This window comes from Coffea arabica, chromosome 4e (genome assembly GCF_036785885.1).
Source record: "Coffea arabica cultivar ET-39 chromosome 4e, Coffea Arabica ET-39 HiFi, whole genome shotgun sequence".
Taxonomy (NCBI): domain Eukaryota; kingdom Viridiplantae; phylum Streptophyta; class Magnoliopsida; order Gentianales; family Rubiaceae; genus Coffea; species Coffea arabica.
The window spans coordinates 4,314,512-4,339,018 of NC_092317.1; the positions used below are offsets into that span (position 1 = coordinate 4,314,512).

Below are 24,507 nucleotides of genomic sequence, written 5' to 3' on the forward strand. Positions count from 1 at the left end.
TGTGAAGTAGTTTCACTCTCATCCCCTTTTTTTTTTCTGTAATTTCTTTGGTGTTAACTATCAATTGAAAGTAAAAAAAAAAAAAAAGACGTGCAATCGACGCCAAAAGAAAAAAAAAGAAAAGGATTTCTAACTCTGAAAACGAATATCACGGTATGGGAAAACAGTTCCCGTTTCCTGATTTTCGAACTAAGGGAGTGTTTAATAAAGCTGAAATTTGAAAATTAAAATCTAAAATCTAAAATTTGAAATGTAAATCCATTAAGTTATTAAATTGTTAAATATCAAATCAGATACATTTGAGTGCATATCACATTCAGTGATAAGTGAATAAATCATCACTTATTTTTAGGAATAAGTTTTGTCTAAAAAATTCAGTGTCATTTAATTAATTTAGATGTTCAATTTTTTATTATCAAATGTGTCTAAACATATTAAGATCTGAATCCATTAAATTTAAGTATTGAATTGGATTATCCAAAAGGGCTTAAAGGTAAATGGTCGACCGAATTTATTTATGGCAGGGGATCTTTAAATTAACATTGCGTAAATAGACCGAAATTAACATACTTGAGTGGAAATTTCGAAGAAAAACAGGGTTGTTGGAATTGCGTAATCCAGCTGGGCATTTCTTAACAGATTTAACTCATTGAGAGCGGAGACATTATCGACAGCGATGGATAACTGCATCTTTCTTTACCATTTTTATCAGTAAAAATCTTTGGACACATTGTAATATGTGGCAGCAAAACTACTGAGCTTATCTCAGTGGCCACCAGGGAGTCTTTCCCTGGGCCGTAGGTGAGAGTTCAAACCTCACCTTCAGTAAAAAAGAAAAGAGTAATATATGACAAAAAAGCTAAGCAGCTGTTCAGCTGTGATAAAATTTATTTTTTTATTTGTAATGACCAATGTTCACCACAAAATCATAACTATTGATATATAAATATATAGCTACTGACTTATAAGTAGCAAAGTTTTATTGTGGCATACTTAGGAAGAACAATTTCGGAAGATGTAGACACAAATACATATTCCATACTCTTTGATAACTTAATCTTTTTTGCACTGTCAGTATATATATATATATATATTGATGACTCTAAATCCATGATATATTATCTGATTTTCAATTTGAATATCAAATTTTTGTATATGTACCACGTATCAAGATTCATTAATGCATACATATACACCCAGATGGTGGTGGTGTACGATGGGTTGATGCTTTCTAAATTACCATATACTTGGATTTGACTGATCACCGAGGATGTGCACAAACATACAACTTTGAATGTATGCATGCGGACGCACTACATGATAGATGAAACTTCTAATCCGGTCACAATTACTAAGATATTTTTGCGTCACTAACTTTGCAGTTTCTACAAACAGCAAATGCACTTGTCCGCCAAAATTGTCATGTAACTGTGGCTACCAGTTTCGGGTGACTTTCTTCGACGACTTCTTTTTTTCTTAAATTAGGTTAGAACAAGTTATACAATTATTACGAAAAAAAAAAAAGCACTTGTCCATAAGTCAACGTTCCACAAGTGCAGGATTCCATAGTTTCATGTTCATTGTATATAAGAGGAAGGGGAGGGGATTCGATGTGAGTACAGACTCCATCGATGAAGGTCAATTAAAACCGCCACAAATAGTGGCAAATTTGTGAGAGGCAGGAATTGAACTCCTGACCTCCAGCATCACTTTTAATGGTGATGACCACTGGACCAAATGGCCAGTGGCTCACATCCTGGCTTGTGGCCAAGCAATTTATGGCTGAGGAAAGAGAGAGGGAAACAAGTAGTTGGACGCCTCATGGTCACGGCACCAAACCAACGCTCCGACACTATATCGATTAATTAGGCAGTGAAGCATTGAATTCCAATAATTTTGTGTACAACACCAACAATTAGACATATCATTGTCACGCGTACAAGTAGTAGGGCCATTTCGTGTAAATTTTTGTAGGTCAAATTTCCCCCGTGTCAATATCCATTTTCAATGGTAAATACTTTCCACTTAACAATAAGAAATTATATTTGGCAAAACCATGTAGGAGATACTTAAAACATGTATAGGAAATATATTTGACAGAACGATTTGAAAATGCTCAGTCAAGTAAACCTTTGGCTTTTTTTTTTTATGGGTTTCTGGAATTCTGGGGAGGGGGCCGGGGGCATATGTGTCTTGTTTTGATTTACAGGCAATTACTTGCTGACTTTTCTGCATATTGTAGACGTACAAAATTATTGATTTCCAACACCAACAGGAACTTCATTCAAGTCAATTGCAGCATTAATGAGCCGTTACATCATCATCATCATCAAGTATCTCCTTTCTTCCTCAAATTCATGTCTGGATATATACATAGATATGGGAAAAAAGCGGTGGCAAATGCTTCCCTGGGGGAGTGGACACCTTAACACTTCAGTTCCAGCTTTGTCTGTGGTGCCCAAAAAAAAAAAAAGGCAATGGAAACGGGAGGGAAAAATAGTCTAATAGTGGAGAAAAGGGAGGGCGAGGCTTCTTCGATCAACCCTCCTACACAACAAATAATGAGAGAAGCAGACATTAATGGTACTGTGGACGAACAAGGTGGTGATCAGAGCAATGAGGTGGAGAAAAACAAAGTTTGCCTCATGAGAGCCGTAGTTGAAAATCAAGATCCTTCTTGCAAGGTACATCATCATGTTACTACTCTTTCATGCAATTAATTAAGCACGATTTTCTTCACTTTTTCATCGTTATGGTAAAGCATATTCTTAATTTGCCTGTCAATGAATTCTTTTTTTTTTTTTTTGGGTTTTAAATTAGATTCTAAAAAAGAAAAGAACCATTGATTCTTGTTCATCTTTAGCTCATTAGACCTTTTGCACTTTTTCTTTTGGGGGTAAATAACAGATCTTACGATCCTTTACTCCTTACCACCCAACCCAACCCAACCCGACGGGGCATTTTGCTCTACTGCATACTTATATCTTTGTAAAAGATATTCTCTTTAAAATTCAAGAACTCTTATCAGTCTGGGGCCTATATTTGAGATACTTTTCTCCTTCAATGGATCACAAAGAGTTGATCTAAGTCGCAAAGACCTTATTTTCTTTGAAACGTTCAGCTAAAGTTCAAAAAGTACGTAAAGAAGCCTTATTATTCTTCTGTAACATGCTGACATTCTTGAATATACTAGGGCTGGTGATCACCTGGAGTTTTCTTATTATAGCTGATCTTGAATTGGTTTTGCAGGAGGTTGATGATCTAACAATCCGAAGGTTTCTTCGTGCTCGGAATCTAGACGTAGAGAAAGCTTCTGATATGCTCCTAAAGTGCCTGAAATGGAGAATAATGTTTGTTCCCAGTGGCCACATTTCCTCTTCTGAAGTTCCAAATGAAATAGCACAGAACAAGATGTTCGTGCAAGGAATAGATAAGAAGGGACGACCAATTGCTGTACTCATCGGAGCCAGACATTTCCAAAACGAAATTGGAGGTCTAGACGAGTTCAAACGTACGTAGGTTACGTTTGTACTACAATAAAAGACTTAAGCAGATTTACATGCTAATATTCCTTGATCTTACAATGTGTTTTCTTCACTTCCAGGTTTTGTAGTTTTCACTTTGGACAGATTGGGCTCCAGGTACTAACTGCTCTTTGCCTCTTTCTGGAAGTTTATTAGTCAAAAAAAAAAAAAAAAAAAAAAAGAACTGCAGCAACGAGAAAGCAAATCAGGCAACTTCCACGCTGCAAAAATCATCATTCAATTGGATAATGTTTGGGTTTTTCTTGATTCCTATGACAGGATGCCACCCGGGCAAGAGAAGTTCTTAGTAATTGCAGATCTTCAAGGATGGGGGTACTGTAACAGTGATCTCCGTGCCTATCTTGGAGCTCTATCCATCTTGCAGGTTAGTAATTTATTTATAACTATTGCACATTCTTTAGCATAAATTATAGTACTCAGAAAAATGGCAAGGCACTCTTGCCCAATTTGCGTAATAGGAAAACACCGTAGTCCCTTAATTTTAAGTACTTAATGGGGTTATTAAACACGTTCAAAGTCACCAGTCTCAGATACTTGTCCCTGATTTAACTCACTGCGGCTATGGCATCTATCGTTATCTCTTGGTTCCCTAAAACGGAAATATGTTGTACCAAAAATAATTAAACCTCAACCTAGTAGCTGTACTTTAGTTGATTGAAAATGGCAAAAAAAAAAAAAAGTAGAGTATTAGTGCCTCAAAGGTGTTAAACTTAAGAGTAGATCTTATATACACTGACGGTGTATATACTATCACGGTTGGATATACGATACATATGCAAAATTTGATTTTCAAATTCATATTTGAATTATGTATCATACATCTAATGATGAAAGTATATACACTGTCAATGTATAGAAAATTAATCCTAAACTTAAACCCCCCGAGTCACAGGCCGGCAAACAACAGAATTTTTTTGACTAACGAAAACTTTGTACATGACAAAAGAACACAAGGTCACGAGTTGAAATTTCAAACGTCAGTATTAATTGTGACAACGAATGCGGTGATGGTTACTACCTAAGGAGTGCCAACAGCCTCTTACGCTGTCAGTATAAATGTCTTAGCAGGGGCTGGGAAGTCAAGGGTTTGACACCCTTGCTACTTAACTATGGCTTCCTCCGACGGAAAATCCCGTTGGCTCCTCCTTTTCTTACATTAAGTTAGAGTGAGTTATACAAATATTATCGCCGTGACAAAAAAAAAAAAAAGTTACTACCTAAGGAGTTGCTTTCGAAGTTCAATCGCAGGACTACTACCCGGAAAGACTTGGAAAGTTGTTGATTATTCACGTGCCTTATATATTCAGGGCGGTCTGGAAGGCTTTGTACCCATTTATTGACAAAAATACCAAGAAAAAGGTACACAAATGACCTGCACTCAGATATTTGTGCCTTTAAATTCTGAATCACCTGATATCCTCTTTTTTTTTTTTCCAATAGATTATCCTTGTGAAGGACAAACGGCTGAAGGCGACTCTACTTGAAGACATTGATGAAAGCCAACTTCCTGAAACTTATGGAGGCAAACTACGTCTGCTTCCCATCCATGAAGATGCCCAACCAACAACATAATCATGCCTTTAGAAGCACTACTTCCAATATCAGTATCCTATTCTTTTTTGTCTTTGCAACTTTTTTTCTTTGAGAAGATTGATGACTGCTTTGAAATAGTGGTTATAACTATTTTGTGACTTGATTTAACACATGGCTGAGAGGATTACCGTCATTCTCACATGAAATAATTCCTGAGTCAAAAATTTGTTTCCCAGCAGCTTTTAATCTTTATCGGAAGGAAATGTAAGAAAATTATAGGGAAAAAATTCATTATTGGGAACAAATATAAGGTCGACAATAACTGTAGTACTGCATGAGCAACAAGAAAGATCAGTTTATCCAATTAAGAATTCAAGGAGAAGCTTTAAAAAAAAAAGGAATTCGAGGAGGAATCTTTGATAAGAAGAAGACAAAATTGATCCTCCATACAAGATTAGACTATTGGATCCTCCTAGTTTTCCAAGCCCTCAACGCTATCTATCTCATAAGCTTATAATTTCCTAACCATGCTGAAGCAGTGAATCCATATAGTTGCAGACAACAAAGACAAAGCAGGATTAGAAATGAACAGCACAGTCCAAGTAGCCTTGCACAGTTACACCAACACCAAACTCAGGTCCAAAGAAGCACAAAAATTTCCAGCAAACTGCAACTCTACAAGGAGACAAAACGATTTGCGTCACTAGGATCATGATGGGGTTAAAGACCACCAGCAAATTTAGTCCAACTCCAGTGGACCTGCAGAATCAGTTTATTAACAGGCAACACTAGGCTTCAATTTAGTTTAGCTCAAAGAAGACAAGATAACATTGCAAAAGGAGAAGGGCAAAAATGGAAGGGCACATTAACAAGCCCTTAGTTCCAAAAACACAAAAGCAAGGTGTAGATATTCAATTTGTTGGACATACTCCACATTGATTCTTCTAGATGATTTCAGTCGATAAAGAAAAAGCAGGCAACAGCGGGACAGAGGGGCGAGCAACACACACACACACACACAGAGTGTGGGTGGCCTATGTGTGTGAGTGTCGAACCGTGGAGTTCTACTTTCATCAGTCCATTTGAGACTAATTCTACACAACCAGAATCTGCAATAGATATATAGGAAAAGAAGCATGTAACTTACCAAAAAGCAGGCCCTTTCAAGCTGGCAACATTTCATTATTTCGCTTTGGCTGCTTCCATTTTCGAACTTGGGGGATCTATTTCACTTCTCCATAGCAGATGCTCATGTTACAGAGTCAGCTACCAGATTAAGCAAGCATTTATCTTTATATAAATTGGGCTCTTTAGAACATGTAAATTCAGAATGGCTGTACCACTCCAGGCTGACCTGCAGACAAATAATGCTCTATTTCATTAATAAAAAGACTTAAGCATCTATGATTAACAATCATTTTAAAATAGACAAAAATAAGATATGTAAACAATCTCACACTAAGACCTTTTTCACATGTTAAATTGAATATGTAACTTGACAGCAGCAAAATTTCACTCTACCCTGCAGAAGAACTTCGCAACAAGTTGTTGACAAATTGATGGATCTTCTACTCTTTCTTTTGCAGCAGAACATGAAAATTAATCGATCAGGAACTCTTATCTCAAAGTTCCATTGAAGAGCCAGGGCAACTCCTTGGTCTGAGCACAAATATAATGGCCCTGGCAACACGTGGGTTAGCTCAGAGGATGCATTCCAGAAGACTAACTTCCTACAACCCTACCTGCTGAAAACAAAAGGATGTGCAAGCCATACTTTAAAAAAGAAAAACAAAGAACCAGATCCTCACCAGCTTAATCAAGAGTGACTACCAATAGTCTCTGCAGCTACAGGTACCACGCTCAAACCTGTGAAATCGAATCCTGTCCCTCACAATTATCACCCTGTTTAATAGCTTTGATACAACTTTCATCCAGGAGTGGCAATCAAGACAAGTCCGAAGGTTTTTGGATATCAGAATTTCAGCCCCAGGACTTGATTTTAGTATCCCATAGGCCACAGCCAACTTTTCACTGTGATAATTCAAGTTTTCCTCCTTTTCCTCCTCAGAAACATCCATAAAAACCAAGTCTGTTTCAGACATAAACCCCTCTGTTTTGGTTCTATGGATCAATGATTCCAACACTTTGTCTATCAGAATAGCCTCACAATGTGATTTGTCACCAGCATTGAATTGGTGAATTGCACCACCAAATTCCAGCCAACTTTTTCCACTACATTTACGAACACCTTTTTCCTTCATCATGTATCTCACCCCCTCAGAGCTGTCCCACTTTTTGATGGAGCAGTAAATATTTGACATTAAAACATAATCTCCACTACTCAGATGTGAAATCTTTTCAATGGCTACTTCACCCAACTCAGAGTTCTTATGCATTCTGCAGGCGCTGAGTAATGCTCTCCATATAACAATATCAGGTTCGACAGTCATTTCCTTAATTATTCCATAGGCTTCTTCTAGACGACCAGCTCTCCCCAACAGGTCAACCATGGCTCCATAGTGCTCAAGCTGTGGCTGGATCAAGTATAAGGTTCTCATCAGATCAAAATATTTGCGACCCTCTTCAACCAAGCCACAATGGCTACATGCAGTTAGAATCCCAATAAAAGTTATTGAATTGGGCAAGACATTTTCCCCTTTCATCCTTGAGAATATTGCAATAGCATCCAAAGCAAGGCCATGAATTGCTAATCCATTAATCATCGCATTCCATATAGAAACATCAGTGCGTTGGACACCATCAAAAATTTCTTTTGCAGTGTTAATTTGTCCACATTTTGCATACATGTCTACCAATGCAGAAGATAAGATGTAATTTAGTTCAATTCTTTTCTCTATCATCAAACTATGTATCCACTTCCCATGATGAAGAGCTCCAAGTCTAGCACAAGCAGCAATAGTAGATGCAATTGTAAATCCATCTGGTTCAATTTGTCTTCTCAACATCTCTCTGAAAGTACTCAATGCTTCCTGAAATGAAGCATTTTTTACACAACCTCCAATCAGCGAGTTCCAAGTGACTACATCACGGGAAGGCACATTCTGAAATATCTTCTTGGCAATATTAATTTCTCCTATCTTCATGAAACTTGAAATGATTAAATTTGCAGAGACAATATCAACATTCCGGTACGAAATTTCCTTCTGCAATTCGCAAGCAAGGTTGTGGCATTGACAGGTAACATATATGGATATCAACAATGACAACATAGATGGGTACATCCCATACCCATGTTTAACAATCTTAGCATGCATTGCGATCACAGTTCTCAAATCATGAGAGGACTTGCATGCTTCAAGAATCTGCACAAGTGTCTGATAGCCTAAATTGTCGACCAAAAATTTTTTAAATGTCAACAAAAGTAGAAGACAACAAAATGGAAAACAGAAGATGACGCAAGAAACAATTTTTTTGCATCCGTCAAACACATTATATCAAAAATCTGAAACACATGACTTTAAACGTTTCACAATTTACATGGGCAATCAGAAATTCACCTGATTATATAGTTGCTAGGTAAATGGGGAAAATCAATATCGACATGCAGATTCTTGTTAATATTTACAAGGAAAAACAAAATTTAATCTTATGCAGGCAGCATTTTAGCTATTGTAGTCAGTTGAATCAAATGAATATTGTTCAGAGAGTAGACATGTTGACTGTTGCAATAATATCTAGTTGCAAATTCACAAGTCCTGCGTAATTCAAGAATAAACCAAAACAATCTCTCCTCCTCCACCCCCAGCCAAAAAAAAAAGGAATATTGAAACTATAGAGAAAGTAATCTCATCCCAAATTAGCTTCTTGAAATGAGCCAACAAATGAAAGCAATATACTGTAACACCACCAAATATGTGAATAAGAAAGGACAAAAAGAAAAAAGCAAAGTGTCCAACTCACAGCATTCATTCGAACTCTGTTCTGGCTGGGAGAAGAAAAGGGGCGGGAGGTTAGGGAGGAAAAAGATCCAGTTTTGCTTCTTTTTCCTTTCACTAATGATAATCTATCGTCAACTAGAAAAGCTTAAAAAAAAAAAAGTCAAGTAACCTCGGTGGACAAGAAATGAATTCCCACTAGAAAATTGACATAAAATTCCAAACTTGCACCAATTTAACTACATAAAAACTGAATATTTAACAGCAATTACAATACCACTGACCAATGCATCAAAGGAAAACAGGGGTTCTTTTCAAAATTAAAAATACAAAGCAAAAATTGTTAAAAGAGAGTAAAGAAACCTGTATCTGAATTATAAGATTGTTGTGCAGGAGGAATAAGCAGTTGAGGTCTTGAACTGAAAGTGGCCGAGTAGTTCAACTGCGATGGAAGCAATGAAATGGAGAACCTCCATTTTCCAGCCACTATTCTTGTCATCATCATTCTTCACTTTTTACTCCTCAGATGTATGCCGGATTTGTCAAAAACTGCAATCAGGCATTCTTATTCCGTTTTTCCCCTCGTTCTTGTGTTTGTTTTGAATTCCTGTTCCTACTCCCCGTTTCAGCTCCATTTTTTTAAAGTTGATTAATCCAATCTACTTTTAAACTAAAAAAAAAAAAAAAAAAGGGGGAAGTAGGAAATGAAATCTAAAAGCGTGGTACCAAATTTATGGCAATGTCCAAGTTCTGAAGAAATCGTGTTAACAGCCGATACGAAAGACTGCACTCCCGGCACATCTGAGTGGACCGCTTCTGTGGGATTATTGTGGACTTTGGTGGGTTTAATACTCTCCAAGTGGGCCTATCTTGTACATGTAGAAATTGTAAACTAGAAAAGCAAAGGTTGAACCAATAACAAGTTTTTCAAATATAATGTTATAGTAATATACAAATAAAAACAAATTTTCCAAATACAATGTGGACTTTCTACAACTAGAATTGTCTTTTTAAAAAAAAAAAAAAAACTTGGAGTTGCCTATTGAAGCAGCACTTGGCCCAACCATAATAAGGCAAACTATTTAGGGCAAATTTATGGGCTTCCTTTTGGGCTGCCGTAAGTCTCAATCATCTGAGAAGCCTTTAAACTATTTTAATCACCAACTCTTTCGGCTTCTAATCTATTTTAAATCTCAAATTAATTCTTTAATTAATAACAAATGCGTCGCATTTTGATCCTTTAGTCTCTTTCTACTGTTTAGATTCCTCAAATCTTGCCCTTAAATCCATCAGCTCAAACCATGCAAATAGATGAAATGATCATAATTTGACGTTTTTTTTTATTATTGTGGGATCGATTTAAGACGTAAAATAGATAAAAGATCAAAAATTGACCATGGATGGACGTTATTTAGGTGCTCCTTCAAGTAGTTTACCCAATGTTTTATATGCTAGAGCGAAGTGCATATTTGATATCCACTGCTGAAACTGCTTTTTTTGGTTTTAACCTTTTAGTTCGTAAGTAAAGCGACTCCAGAAGGCAGTAATACAAAGAAATTACTGTACAAGATTTTGCTCCTCTCTGCCTGCCAATCACAGGGGGAAAAAAAAAAAGGTGGGGAAAGCAAAATAATATCCAAAGATTGGTCTATTCTCATGTATAAATTTACAGGAAAACGGTAAAGAATCCAGGACAAAGATCTCCACTTCAGAATGTACAACATTTAAAATATAGGGCACCTGATTTTGTTTCAGTAATTTTTTTGATTTTCCATTTTCCAAAGAAGCCAATCAGACAAAAGCAGAGTAATGCCAAACAAAATAAAGAGAAGAGACTACAGATACTGTAGAGGCAGCAGCAGCTCAGCTGCGGCAGCGTTCTGAAAAGCAACCCCGGCCGTGCATCCACTCCACTGAAACAGACATAGGACAAAGCACATTAGATTAGAGGCCCCGTACGCTGACTGCATCAGTACGTGTCGACATTGTATTGGGTGCTTTAATGGCTGCCTCGGTTGACCAAACCCTTCTATTAGGACTGACAATAAAACGAAAAACTATTTAGATTTTTTCCCGTCCTACCAAAAAAGGAAAAAGAAAAAAAGAAACTTACTTGATGCCTTCTAATATAGTAGCAGTAATTTTGTGGCTTAACTTAATTGTGTGTTTGGATGGTAGATTATTTGATATAATTTTTAAAAAAATTACTATAACTCTTTTTGATATAATGTATGTGAGATAAAAATATGATTGAAAAATATATTGATTATGGAAGTAAATAAAATTTAGTAAATAATTTACGATGCACACTTACAAGTTACGACTTCACTCACCATTATAGCCAAATGCACAACTTAGGTAATTACTAGTTACCTAAATGCCCTCAACAATTTAAGTGAATACCTCAAAATACCCTCAGTTTATAAAGTTCTTTAATACCATATTTATTATTGTCTGATAAGCAATTATAATAATACTTTTACATTATGATAGAATGCTTTTAATGGTGCTTTATAGGGATTAGATTGTTGGAATTGCCACAATTTGGTAGTAGTTTTGACCTTTTTTTGAGTTAGTGTTCCTTTTGATAAAAAAAAAAAAAAAAGCTCTCACAAATAAAAGTTGGGTGGCATTCAAAGTTGTTAAAAAAATCACTAATTCAACATTTAGAGTTGTTGTTTATAGTTTTCTAGGATTTCACCAGCAAAAATATATAAAAAAAAAAGAAGGAATAAGAAGAGAAAAGGAAAAGAAAAAATAATTATAAATCCAATCCTTTGTACTATATGCATATCGTACACCCAACAAGGGTGTTTAATTAAAATGCTAAATCTAGTATTGCCATTTTATATGGGCAAGGGAAATAAGTGTAATTTTCAAAATCTCAAGAGAGTTTAGTGAAATTGTTGGAAACCTCACGGGAGGTTTGTGAAATTATCCCCAAAACCAAAAAAAAAAAAGAAAAAGAGAGAGAGAGAGAGAGAGACTAGTTTCAAGTATGTATGAGGAATAATTTCTGTCCCCCTCTTTATGTGTTACATGAGTAGCAAAGGATAGTTTCGTTGGCAGTCATGGATTCGGGCATAGAGAAATGGACTCATGCTAATGGTTGAGTAGAGTACAAATTTTGAGAAACTACGTGTTTGCATAGGGAAGGATGGAGGGAGGGATGCTGGCATGCTGCTGCCACAACACAACTGATTACTGATTAGCTTCGCTATGAATCTCTACATGGACAGGTCCACATCAATGAGGTATGCTGTATTTTAGTTAAAGTGTCCTCCGAACTCATCAAGTGAATGAATCAAAGCTCGCTTCTTCTGTGGCATCACAATCTGAGAAGTGAGAGAGCATTCAAGCAAGACTTGTTCGAAAGTACGAAAAAACAGCCTTTCAATTTACATTTCAGAAAGATTAGCCTGAGCAGGTCTGAACAGGGCTTGAGGCTGAGAGAGCTCCAGCCTCTTCTCTTTTCTCAATGGCAAATGGAGTTGGCTGATGCAAATCTGACGCTCTCTGTAGTCTGTGCTTTGCCTGCATGCTTCTTCTACTTGGCCAAGGAACACTTATTACTCAAAAGAAACAACTCGGAATTACTAGTATGTTTTCTGCCCAATCAAAGCGAATGAGTCTCCCTCACTTAATTGTTCGACATTCACCAACAGTTTCTATCAGCTCAAAATGAAATGGTCTGATTAGTTGGTATCTTTGTTAGGATACAAGTTAAGAGTGGGGAAAATTTCAGAAGCCTCCTTTCTGACAATTTCACCAAGTGTCCTTAATATTTTTAATATTACTCTTATTTCCGCTTAACCTATAAAATGACCATAATAACTTTAACATTTCGACATTTTTCGTGCAATTAAACAATCCTCTTCTAATCTTGTGCATATAAATCCATTTCACACAATTAGACATTAAACAAAACGAAAACAAAATTCACTCATGAAAATAACCAATTATGTCCTAAACACAATTTTAACATATTATAAGTTAATGTTAGCTTTGCTTGGTGGATCTAGAGCTGAATAGAAGAAGATGCAGGTTGAAGGTTTAAGAAAGGTGGGGCTAGTATTGGTACTCCAATATTTGAGAGATAGGGTGTTATATTAAAATTTTTTGAGTTTAATAGTGCTATTTTTTTTTTAACTTGAAGTTTTAAAATTTAGGGATCAATGGTGGTAGTGGTCATGGAGATAGTAGAATTGATTTTGGAATGTAGGAACGTGGAAGTTTTAGAATAGTAGAGATGAAGGTTAAAAGTGAGTTTATGATATTATACGTGTTCCAAAACTTTTTAAAAATTTTCATAGGAAAGTAAGATGAACTTCACAAGTTCGTGAGAGCATTTGGGTTACTCATTCAAAATTTTAACCATTGAATGGTTTTGTTATTGAAATGATAACTCCAAAAAAGATATATGTAATTTTTAAAATCTCAAGAAAATTAAATGAAGCTGTCAAAAACTTCAAGAGAGGTTTCCAAAATTATCCCTTAATAAGAGTACTCCGTCCTTCACAATACATTTCTAAGGGTTGATAATATTAGCACCGGACACGTTATGATATGTATGGGAAGGTGTGAAAACCTAAAACTCAGAGATAAGAATATAAAAGCAACTTTATGTGGGAAGGCTAATCAGATAATTGGCATATGTTACATTACAACTCGCAAATTTACCCCTATCTAATCTTGCCTTTTTTTTTTCTTTCTTTAATTAAGTGCTCTAGTATTTCAATTTTCACAAGCTACTAGGCTTGTCTATCCTGAAGTTGTTGCAGAATTGCATACGAAATCTTATGAAAGTGATATTTACTAAAAAAAAATAAATAAATCATTTAGTATTTGAGATAATACTCTACAAGGAAATTGTACAAAAGGATGACTATTTTTAACCTTTTCCTCAATCAATTAGAAACTGTTATGTGCCAATTTAGGTAAAAAATAGTCGAGTTTCTACTTTACCAAAATTCACCTTGTTTGCAACTTATAAGCCCTGTTTGATAACCCAATTCAGCACTTAAACTTAATGGATTTAGATTTTGACATAATTAAATGCGTTTGGTAATAAAAAATTGAACATCTGAATTGATTAAGTGACACTAAATTTTCTAGACAAAATTTGCTCCTAAAAATAAGTGATAAAATATTAACTTATCACTGAGTGTGATATACAGTTAAATGTATTAATAGTTAATAATTCAATAACTTAATCAATTCACACTTCAAATTTCAGATTTCAATTTTATCAAACGCACAGTAACATGTACAGACACTCACTAGTTTCTGGATTATGCATCATTTGAACCTAGTTATCAATGGCCTCAAAGTTATGTACCATTGGATACCTACGAAACTACCAAATCAACAACCTATTATTTTGCTATGTAAAGAATCGTTATAAAACTTCATCCTGTTCTGTTAAGTTTGAATTTTCTTGCTAAAGAAGAGAACAAAATTAAATTGAAATTAACTTTCATTTGTCCCTAGTCTATCCTAACCCCCAACCAAGTGGCAACTGTTAAGATACACTAATAAAGAGTGTAGAACTTAAAAATGTTGAAAAGAAACTTCAATTGAAAGTCAAACGGGAGTTTATATTTTTTTTCAACTCCAGTAAATGACTTTTCGTTGAATTAATTAAACCTAATCCCAGATTGAACTCTAAAAGCCGGCAACTCTTGGAGCCAACCCAGAGACTTAACTACCCAACCAAACCTCATCCCAGAGACGAAAAGTCATTTACTGGAGTTGAAAAAAGACAACTGACTCATGGGATTGGGTTCTTGGGTGGTAGTATCTCACTTAGTAGCAGGGTTTCCCCCTTTAGCTAGTCAAACGGAAGTTTATATGACAAATCAATTTTCATGAAATTCAAAGGGAAGTGTACCCTACTATACTATGAGAAACCTCAATAAGGCAAGTGCAATGAACATACTAAATTGTCAAATAAAAGAAAAGAAATCTTACTAACTTGTCATATTCTCATTTCCAAAAAAAAAAAAAAAAACTTGTCATATTCTGCGAAGGCAATCTGGTTAGCTTCAAACTGTGGAGTTACATTCTAGTTGGAGCAGAACCATTCTAGTGACCTGCTATCCGTACCACTAAAAGCACATTAATCTCAGAGCAACTGAGCAACACACTGGAGACAAGTCGTACGTTGTCTGCATACAACTCAACACAATACAACAGCAAAAGCAAATGCACATTGCCATTCAGTTACTACGACCATCAAACAGGGGCATTTCCGGAAACCCACACCCAACAACTGTAGTCTTTATAGCCACTCCTCCTTGCCTTCGTGCCTTTGCCACCTCCATCCCCAGCAACACCAAAACTAGTCCAAATATTTTGACCTTGTGTATGTTTTAATGGACCCTGATGGCTTCTCGGCAAGCTTGTTTAAGTGGGATCCAAGGAGTGTCATGCCACCACCGACAAGGTTTCTTGAAGGTGTGGCGGCGGCCTTGCCTCCCCCGCCGCAAACAATGTACTCCGTGAGGCCAAGAGAGTTAGGTCTCGGAGGGCTAGAGGAGCTGTTTCAAGCTTATGGGATAAGATATTATACAGCTGCAAAGATAGCTGAATTGGGATTTACTATGAACACCCTTTTGCACATGAAAGATGAGGAGCTTGATGATATGATGAATAGCCTTTCTCAAATTTTCAGGTGGGATTTACTCGTTGGAGAGAGATATGGAATCAAGGCAGCTGTTAGAGCTGAACGCCGACGCCTTGAGGAGGAGGAATCAAGGCGGCGCCATCTCCTCACTGGCGATACTACTAATACCCTCGATGCACTGTCCCAAGAAGGTTTGAGTACCAGCTTAAGCATTTTAATCCTTTTTTTATCTTTTTTTGTTTAAGCTTTATAGGGCCTTAATTTTGACTAATTTTCAGGCTTCTTTGCTTCGAATTGGTTCTAATTTTACTTTTGTTTCTGGGATTTTTACATATACGTAGCTCGGTTGCAATTTTGCATGCATGAATCATGATTCCATGATCCAAAATACTTTCCACTATTTCTTCCAGCCTTCTACAGAAAAACCGCTTTCTTCTCTTTGGACATTTGTCACCAAACTTGCAGTTGTGTTGGGCAACAAAAAGTAATGATCCACAGGCCAGATATGACCTGATCTCAGAGTTCCTTACTCCAAGACTACGACTATTTACAGTATAACACTCCTGCCAACGTGACAAGAAATCAAGATTTAAAATGTTAACAGTAGTATTTTATCGGGAGATGAGAAAAAAAAGTTTGTAATAGTAATAATCAAGTATAACGGATAATAACGGGTTATTCTCTCGTCGTATCAGCTGCTTCTACACCACCCTCTCCTGTTTTATTTATGTATGGATTTTTTTTGAGCAACCTCCTCTTATTGTGGAAAACTAGAAAAGAAAAAGAAGTTTCAAATATTGTCGTATGATGAAAGCTGCATTTAAGCATTAGAGAAGATCCTATTTGATGATTAGCTTCCTTTTTATTTTGGGGTTTCCGACCATATTTGACGTTAACTTTTGGAAGTAGGATTGTCTGAGGAGCCGGTGCAGCAAGAGAAGGAAGCTGGGGGGAGTGGTAGCGGTGCTGCAGGAGGGCAGACATGGGAGACAGTTGGGAAGAAGCAGGGACGAAAGAAAAAGGGGAGAGCTAGCAAAATCTTGACATCAATCGAGGATGAAGATGAAAGTGAGGGAGCTGAGGAAGATGAAAATGGTAGTGGAGGAAGCGAGAGGCAACGTGAGCATCCCTTCATCGTTACAGAGCCTGGGGAGGTGGCTCGAGGGAAGAAGAATGGACTGGATTATCTCTTCCATCTCTACGAGCAATGTCGTGAATTCTTGATCCAAGTTCAGAATATTGCCAAAGAAAGAGGTGAAAAATGCCCTACTAAGGTTAGTAGTCATCATCATCAAGATTCTAAATTCAGCATGCATTTTCTTTCGACTGCCTCGACACATTCTACAATCATCTCAAGATGTTGATTGTTAAGCATTATGTAATATGTAGCAGCAACCATCGTACTTCGACATTTACACTTGTTAAAGTTCTACACTTCTGCTTCCACACCAGACTCCAAAATGGAATAAAAAAGAAAAGGGTGAAGAAATTGGGAGGAAGGAAAACTTTAACTTGTTTAGGCCCGCCCATAGGCTTTCGGCTTTTAGCTTTTAGCTTCTGGGGTATGAATATATCCTCGTTAATTGGGTCGATTGCAAATAGATGGCCAAGAGAGAATTTGACAAGTCATGCAGCTGCTTGTGGTGGGGGACTTGTCTTGGTTACTTTTGCACATGTGTCAGTCTAATGTATGGGCACCTGGATGGCTGGATGGTCTGGGGCTTAGGTCACTAATAGGGGCAGAAGTGCTTGTTTCTTTGTTGAGCGAGTTTTTTTTTTTTTTTTTTAATTTCCTTTTTCTTAGCTAGCCTTTCCCGATTTGTAGTACTAAGTAATCAAACTGAGCCAACTCCTCTTCATATGAAGGAGAGAGATGTTTTTGAACCGAGCCAGTCATTCATCATCTACAGGGAAGCAAATCTTGAAATCTCAATGAGCTTTTCCACATTTAACGTAGCAAAGAGAAAAAAAAAAATAACCCCACGTAGAATCCCATGAGTTAAAGAATAAAAAGAAGGGGGCATATTTCAGTCCAAGCAAGCAGTGGCTGAAAGCCTTAAACACGATCCCACATCTATTGCATATGGTTTCTAACATATCGTCCAAAATGCAGGTGACGAATCAGGTGTTCAGGTATGCAAAAAAGGCCGGTGCAAGCTACATTAACAAGCCGAAAATGAGGCATTATGTACATTGCTATGCACTGCACTGCCTGGATGAGGATGCGTCCAATGCACTGAGAAGAGCTTTCAAGGAGCGAGGAGAAAATGTGGGAGCATGGAGGCAGGCTTGTTACAAGCCTCTCGTAGCCATAGCAGCAAGACAAGGGTGGGATATTGATGCCATCTTTAACGCACATCCACGGCTCTCCATCTGGTACGTTCCCACCAAGCTCCGCCAACTTTGCCATGCTGAACGAAGCAATGCTGCTGCGGCTTCCATCTCCGTCACCGGTGGTGGCGGTGGCCACACTGCCCAGCTGCCTTTCTAGGGCCTCTTGCTTATGATTGAACAAATTGGGAGGTCTTGGGCTTAGATTCGTTTGTTTAGTCAACTAACTAATTCAGTAGCTTGTAAGTTCATTAAGGGGGACGATCTTGTGTGTTAGTAAACAAAAATGGCACATCATTTGACGCTTGTGTGGGTGAACCCTTCTTAAATTCGTTTTGAATTTTGCTTTTGCCAATCTACACAAAATTCATGCTGAACAAAAATCGGTAATATTACGCTCGTTCTTTCAACCCTGTACGGTCTGCAACTCTGCATACAAATTTGTTCCGGAGTTCACTAGGATTTCGCAGAATAATTATGCAGTATTCGAGTCAAAATAACAATAGCAGATTAGTTGGACATTGCGCTGCATCACCGTAATTATGAAAAGGGTAACTAACTATCAGAGAAAAAGGAAGAAACATTTCGTTTCAAAATTCAATAAACTTGTGTCAGAAGTATGAATGAGGTCTTTCAGATAATAACGTCTTTATATGTGTTTTTAACTACTGAAAAATGAGCTTCAAACTCTATATTCGCCATTCAATCATGAACAATCAGGATGAGTGAGAGTAGGATATTTCCACAATGCATCAGCCCATGTGCTTTGGCCCTCGGTAACCTCCTTGATCACAGATGCAACTTCATCTACGTCCACACGAATCTGTTGCTTGCTATCCCTCTCCCGCACTGTCACAGATGACGTTGAATCAACTGTAATAGCAAACGGAACACCAAGTTCATCTGTTCTTGCATATCGCTTGCCTATCGATGTACCTGCAGCAACATACAGATTTACAAAAGGATAGCATCAGTGCGTGATTAAGGGTGATGCCCTATAAGAATCTTGAGGCGTATGCCAGATGTTCCTAGGATATGAATTATTGAACAGTAGATATAGAAAGGAAATAGTTAGAAGTTAACAAAGCTCTACAAGCTTTCACTTAAAAAGCGCTTCAGCAAATTATGTACAAAATCTTTGGCACAGCAGCAATGTACCACTGGTCAATGGTGCTTAGACTTCTGGTGGATAAAATAAACAAGTTGGACTAGTTTCACTCTGTTCCCACTTACCCCAACTGCACCACCACCCCCTCCAGCAGAAAGAAAAGAAAAGTGGCACTATTTATATGGAAAAAAACATTAGAAGAAAACGAGACTCTTGCTAAATCCACTTTGGCTGTATTCTCATACAATAGAAAATCAACAAATGACTTTCATAGCTCTAACATCAATTTTAGATGGCACGGATATCTCATTTTTTCAAATAATATTTCGCTTGCATCATAAACATATTTTCCAACCCATATTTTTATATTCCCAACTATCTTTTTATCTTGCATATATCATATCACAATGAGTGCTACAGTAATTATTCCAAATAATATTTCAAATAACAAACCAAGATTTCCCCTAATTTATACCGATTAAGGTATTTAACTAATTTCATGTGCTCCAAAATGCATGCTTTCTTCTTATCTTGTCAAGATACACCAATAGAAGTGCAAGGCAAAACTCTTCAACAAGAAGCAGCCACAAGTAGATAAAACATTAATTTAGAGGCATTCACATTTCAACAACAAAAGGGGAGAAGCAACCACTAAAGTGAGGTAACGGTAAATGCATAAAGTAAAAGCCAGTTTAGTATATTATAACAAATACATATACTAATATAAAGAAGTTTCAAAATAAGGCATATTCATCAATGACAATGGAGGATACCTGTTATATCAATCTTATATGATATCCCTGCAGCAGTCAGTGACCTGGCAATATTTTTTGCAACCTCTTCATACTGTTGATTCTGAACTAGTGGAAACACAGTGCACTTGATGGGTGCTACCAATGGAGGAAATCGGAAGACATTGAGTTGTTCATCCCCATCTTTGCTAGGTCTAGTATAGAAGGAATGCTCATAAAGACAATATATTATCCTTCCAATACCAAAAGAAGGTTCAATAACTGACGGTGTGAAAACTTTCTGGTGTTCCTTCTTTATTTCTTTCGAGATTGTCACCATATTACTCTTGATGGTAACAACTCTGTCAAGAGTACAAACATGAAACTCTGCTTCTCCTTTAGACTCCAGGGTCGCTTTCAACTCCAGAGCTTCTTTCTCCGCCATGGCCTATATGGAAATAAAGCGATCATAATCATCATTCCAGAAAAGCAAAACCTTAAATTTAAGTCACCATGCTTGCTAGAATATTGTTCCATGGTGACAAAGTAAATTCGTGTGCATGCAGAGCAATCTTCTATTACTTTCACCCTTCTGTACGAACCTAAAGTTTCAATGTTTTACCTAAACAATCTGCTCCTCCAATCAGAATCAGTGTTTGCCCCATTTCCAAAGTCAAAAGGTGAAAAGAACAAATGAACAGTTAAGGAAAGAAAAGGACCAGGGAAAACACAGAGGGCAAAAAGACAACCAAGAAGCGGGACAGCCTTACATGTACAAAAGAAATCAACTTATATTAACTTAATGCACAACGGCACAAAGCATACCTCCAGAGCTTCAACCACCATCCTTTGATTACCTTTGAATGCAAGGCCTAGTTCCTTCTTCACGGGAGCTATAACAAGTTTCTGAAAGAGCAAGTAACATGAATTCATAAAGAGACTCTAAAAGAAGCACAAAAATATTTTGCAAGTGAAGAGAGAGAGAGACCTCCACTTCTCTAGGTTCTGGAAGTTTTTCATGTGCAACCAGAGGGACGCCACTTTTATCCTGCCAAAGAAAGAAAAAAGGGGAAAAAAAATAACTTTAACGGCTAAGTTCAGAATGGTATGATTTTCAAGGTCCTTCCATTCAACAAAAATCATAACACCATTGTCCAAGAACACGTTTATACAACATAAAATGGTCAGACTATTCCACCAAGCCATCCATAACCAAGGATAAACAAGTCAAAGTTGGTACAGGAACTTTGCAAATCATCCAAAAAAAAAAAAATAGAAGACAAATGCTGTTGCAAAGTAGAACAGACTGTGAGATAGAGAGTTCATATTATTATAGCACACTTAAAATGATTGCAACAGATTTCCAGATTAAAACTGATCATTCAAAGCCAATTTCCTGATTATAACATTCATCCAACTCCTGTTTGCAATACAAAGGGAATTTCAAGAAATGAATATTCTAATTCCACAAAAATCCTTAATGACCGATAAAAAATTCTCACCGTATGAGCACGCAAATCATAAGCTGATCTATCAGCAATACCAACACATTCAATCCAACCATAAGAACATTCAATTTCAGCATCCCAGCAGTCCGCAGCATAGTGTGCCATCTCATTTGCCAGATGTTGGCGGAACCGCAACCGATCTCTATCAATCCCAAGATAAGTCAAGAAAAGGTACACTCTCCCAATGAAATATCCCAGTGTTTCATTGTTCACAATCCCCTGCAAAACAGCAGTAACTGTTCCTTAATACAGAGTATACCACATGTATAAGCCCCTTTGGGGTTACACATATATGCACACGCTCAGCTCTTCAAATCCACGCAAAAAGTCAAAAATAGAGTGGGAGGGTCTGAGGTAGGTGATTCTCAAACTAACCTGAGCAACTGCTTCACCAATAGGAATTCTCCTTGCTGATCGTCCTGACACCTGGTCTTCCCTAGGGAACATCAAAAACTCCAACTTTGCAACTTCAGAAAATTTTGGATGAGCCTTGTCCGCAGGATCCACAAAGTGCTCAATCTCGGCCAGTGTAAATTCACGGACTCTGAGAAGACCTTGGCGTGGAGAAATCTGCATATACACGGTTCAACCTCTACCACGTAAAAATCAAATTCTGAACAAAGAGGTATCATATATTAAAAGTAAATGGTGCATGAAAACTACTCAGGCGAGAAATCTAACCAATAGATGGCAAATGCTGATCAATTTATCATATCTAATAACAATAATACGTGTCTACCTATGTCTATGGTCCTCCTTGGTACTCAACCAAGATTATCTCCTGCAGTGCTTTTATTGTGGTTTGTTAGAAGTAATCCACAAGTATAATTAGTCTTTGACCTCCATTGCTAGACAACAACTAATTACTACTGCCATGACAATGTCATCTTGTAAAACACTGTTCTATGCTTTTACAAGGAGCATGTGCACGACTAAGTACAAAAAAGGATAGCAGGAAAGAAAACCACTTCTCTTCATGACAACTATAGCTTCAAGATGTCAAATTAGAATATTCAAAAATCAGAAAACCAACATAACAGGTTTTTGACTTATGCAGGACATAAACATGATAGGTGAAAGACAATTGTGATTCAATTATGATAACGCATATGATAAAATAGATCTTAGAGTAAGATTGTAAACCTCATTCCTAAAAGCTTGACCAATCTGCGCAGCAGCAAAAGGGAGCTTGCTCCCATTGTAGTAGTACAAATCCTTGAAATTCACAAAGATGCCTTGAGCTGTCTCAGGGCGCATATAACTGCAGCCAAAAAAATTTTTTTTTTTTTACAACACTTAAGAAAGAAAGATAAGCAAAACCCCGGAAACAGGAGTGCCAAACAAATAAGAAACTATGTACTTTCTTTTGTAATATACACCTGTAAATTATCTGCTGCTGCTCTAAACAAATAAAGGTAAAATGGGGCATAGAGTTTTAATGATATTCTTACCCTGGGAGCGTTCCAGATGGCCCAATTGAGGTCTGGAACATAAGATTAAAAGGGTAGGGATCAGAAAGAGGATTCTTGGTATCTGGAGCAACAATTCCATACTCCTTAAGTTTAGCACCCAACTCTTCAGCAGAAAGATCATCCAAAACTGCAAGAACATGCCTGAATTCTGCCTTCTTCTCATCACTGAGATTAGGTTCTTTCTCAAGCTTCTCTTTACAGAAATCCTTTAGCAAATGATCAGCTCTGTAACAATTCCCAGTCTTTTCATCTTTCACCATAAGATCAGTAAACTTATCAACATGTCCCGATGCCTTCAGCACTACTTCTGGGGTCACACAAGGGCAATCGACTTCCAACATATTCTCTTCCAATACAAAATGCTGAATTTATTCAAAATCACAACACCCATTGTCAAAATCATCAATTTTAATCCAGGCCCAAAACGAAAATGGAAAAACAAAGAAATATTGAGGAACAAGCTTGATATTATGCTTCAGCTTGGTTTGATTAAACTTTAATGTGTGCTTATCCAACCAAGCTCAACCCGAGCTTATTCATTCGCTTGGCTCGGCTGGATTTGTTGACGAACCAATCTCGACTGAGCCAAGCTCTCCCAGCTCTAATCTAGCCATAGATTTTTTTCGTTTTTCAATCCTAATTATCGTAATTATAGTTAGTTGAACTAACTTTTGAAAGAAAAATCAGAATTCTACTCAAATTTCAAATTTCATCTGGGTCATGACAGACAGATTACATAAAACTGAGACATAATTGGCCCTCAAAAGCCAGTCTTGCAGACAATTAAATGAATAACAAAACATCCAAATCAGAATTCTAGTACGAATAAAGAGAAATGAGTAGACCTGACGCCAGGAGGCGAGGACGTTGGCCTTAACGGCACAACCAGGAGGGCCATAGTCATAGAGGCCAGCAACGCCACGGTAGATCTTGAATGAGGGGATGTAGAATAGACGGCGTTCGAGAGTGTTAACGACGGCCTGCCGGAAAGCTTCTCGGTTGTGGGCTTCTTGAGCAGCGTCCATTTCGTCCTTTTCTTTTCTTTCTCTTTCAGCTGAGAGAATTTCAGAGCTCGAGAGTGGACTTGATAATTGAGTAGAAAGGGGAAAAAAATTACTGTCAGAGTTGGAGATATTTTAGACTTTAGACAAAGACTGAAAAGCAATTTGGGTCTTTGGATAGTGGAAATCTGCAAATTGGAATTTCCACAGTCCGCTAGGGTTTTTAGTATTGCATAATGTGTTGTACCTTGTGGAAAGAAAGTTGTATATTTTGGAAACGGCTTTTTGCCTTTTTTTTTTTTTTTTTTAAGTTTTTCTGTCCCGGTTCATATCGAATCTGCATTAATAATCGGTGGTGGAATTCATTAATCTTGCGGTCCTGCCTTGTCATTGTGTTTGTTACTTGGTAAAGAGGGGAAATTCTTCTTTGATATAATGGTGAGATTTTTTTAGAAAAGGAAAAATAAGAGAACAGTGGGTTATGAAAATGCAAAAGTTTGTGGAAAATGAAATGGGTAGATTTGGCAATGGGTAAAAAAGTAAAACACGAAGCAAAATGTCTTTAAGCAGTCAATGAGCTCTTATTCTTTGTAAGAATTGACAATTACTAAGAATTAACGCAAAGCCTGAGCGCTCTCTCTCTCTCTCTCTCTCTCACGGCTAGTATTAAAAAAAAAAAAAAGGACTACTATTGACTTGCGATTCAATATAATTGAGACTCAAACAATTAAAGATTTTGACTTTAAATTTTTCTATT

General features: G+C 37.1%; 4 protein-coding genes across 8 annotated transcripts; 2 read left to right on the forward strand and 2 right to left on the reverse strand.

Moving 5' to 3' along the window:
• Window positions 1–2,358: 2,358 nt before the first annotated feature.
• Window positions 2,359–5,302, forward strand: LOC113742926 (uncharacterized). The gene is made up of 6 exons (XM_027270955.2): window positions 2,359–2,684; window positions 3,250–3,511; window positions 3,605–3,641; window positions 3,804–3,909; window positions 4,794–4,904; window positions 4,986–5,302. Exons 1-6 carry the CDS (start codon window positions 2,478–2,480, stop codon window positions 5,115–5,117), a joined length of 855 nt encoding a protein of 284 aa, XP_027126756.1. The 5' UTR covers window positions 2,359–2,477; the 3' UTR covers window positions 5,118–5,302.
• An 83-nt stretch (window positions 5,303–5,385) lies between these two features.
• On the reverse strand, window positions 5,386–9,778 carry LOC113742925 (pentatricopeptide repeat-containing protein At5g50990). 5 transcript variants are annotated; one of them, XM_027270951.2, is made up of 5 exons: window positions 9,338–9,778; window positions 6,887–8,421; window positions 6,600–6,758; window positions 6,226–6,432; window positions 5,386–5,837 (listed from the first exon to the last, which is right to left on the reverse strand). In XM_027270951.2, exons 1-2 carry the CDS (start codon window positions 9,477–9,479, stop codon window positions 6,905–6,907), a joined length of 1,659 nt encoding a protein of 552 aa, XP_027126752.2. In that variant the 5' UTR covers window positions 9,480–9,778; the 3' UTR covers window positions 5,386–5,837; window positions 6,226–6,432; window positions 6,600–6,758; window positions 6,887–6,904. The 5 variants fall into 5 exon arrangements, with proteins under 5 accessions (XP_027126752.2, XP_027126755.2, XP_027126751.2 ...); XM_027270954.2 differs by having other exon boundaries at window positions 5,386–5,753; window positions 6,544–6,758; XM_027270950.2 differs by having other exon boundaries at window positions 6,544–6,758.
• A 5,527-nt stretch (window positions 9,779–15,305) lies between these two features.
• LOC113742327 (floricaula protein-like) lies at window positions 15,306–18,215 on the forward strand. The gene is made up of 3 exons (XM_027270152.2): window positions 15,306–15,790; window positions 16,509–16,873; window positions 17,713–18,215. Exons 1-3 carry the CDS (start codon window positions 15,349–15,351, stop codon window positions 18,088–18,090), a joined length of 1,185 nt encoding a protein of 394 aa, XP_027125953.1. The 5' UTR covers window positions 15,306–15,348; the 3' UTR covers window positions 18,091–18,215.
• A 284-nt stretch (window positions 18,216–18,499) lies between these two features.
• Window positions 18,500–23,903, reverse strand: LOC113742326 (glycine--tRNA ligase, mitochondrial 1). Its single transcript, XM_027270151.2, has 9 exons — window positions 23,595–23,903; window positions 22,729–23,111; window positions 22,421–22,538; window positions 21,653–21,847; window positions 21,272–21,496; window positions 20,758–20,817; window positions 20,595–20,675; window positions 19,812–20,217; window positions 18,500–18,866 (listed from the first exon to the last, which is right to left on the reverse strand). Exons 1-9 carry the CDS (start codon window positions 23,772–23,774, stop codon window positions 18,637–18,639), a joined length of 1,878 nt encoding a protein of 625 aa, XP_027125952.1. The 5' UTR covers window positions 23,775–23,903; the 3' UTR covers window positions 18,500–18,636.
• Window positions 23,904–24,507: the final 604 nt, after the last annotated feature.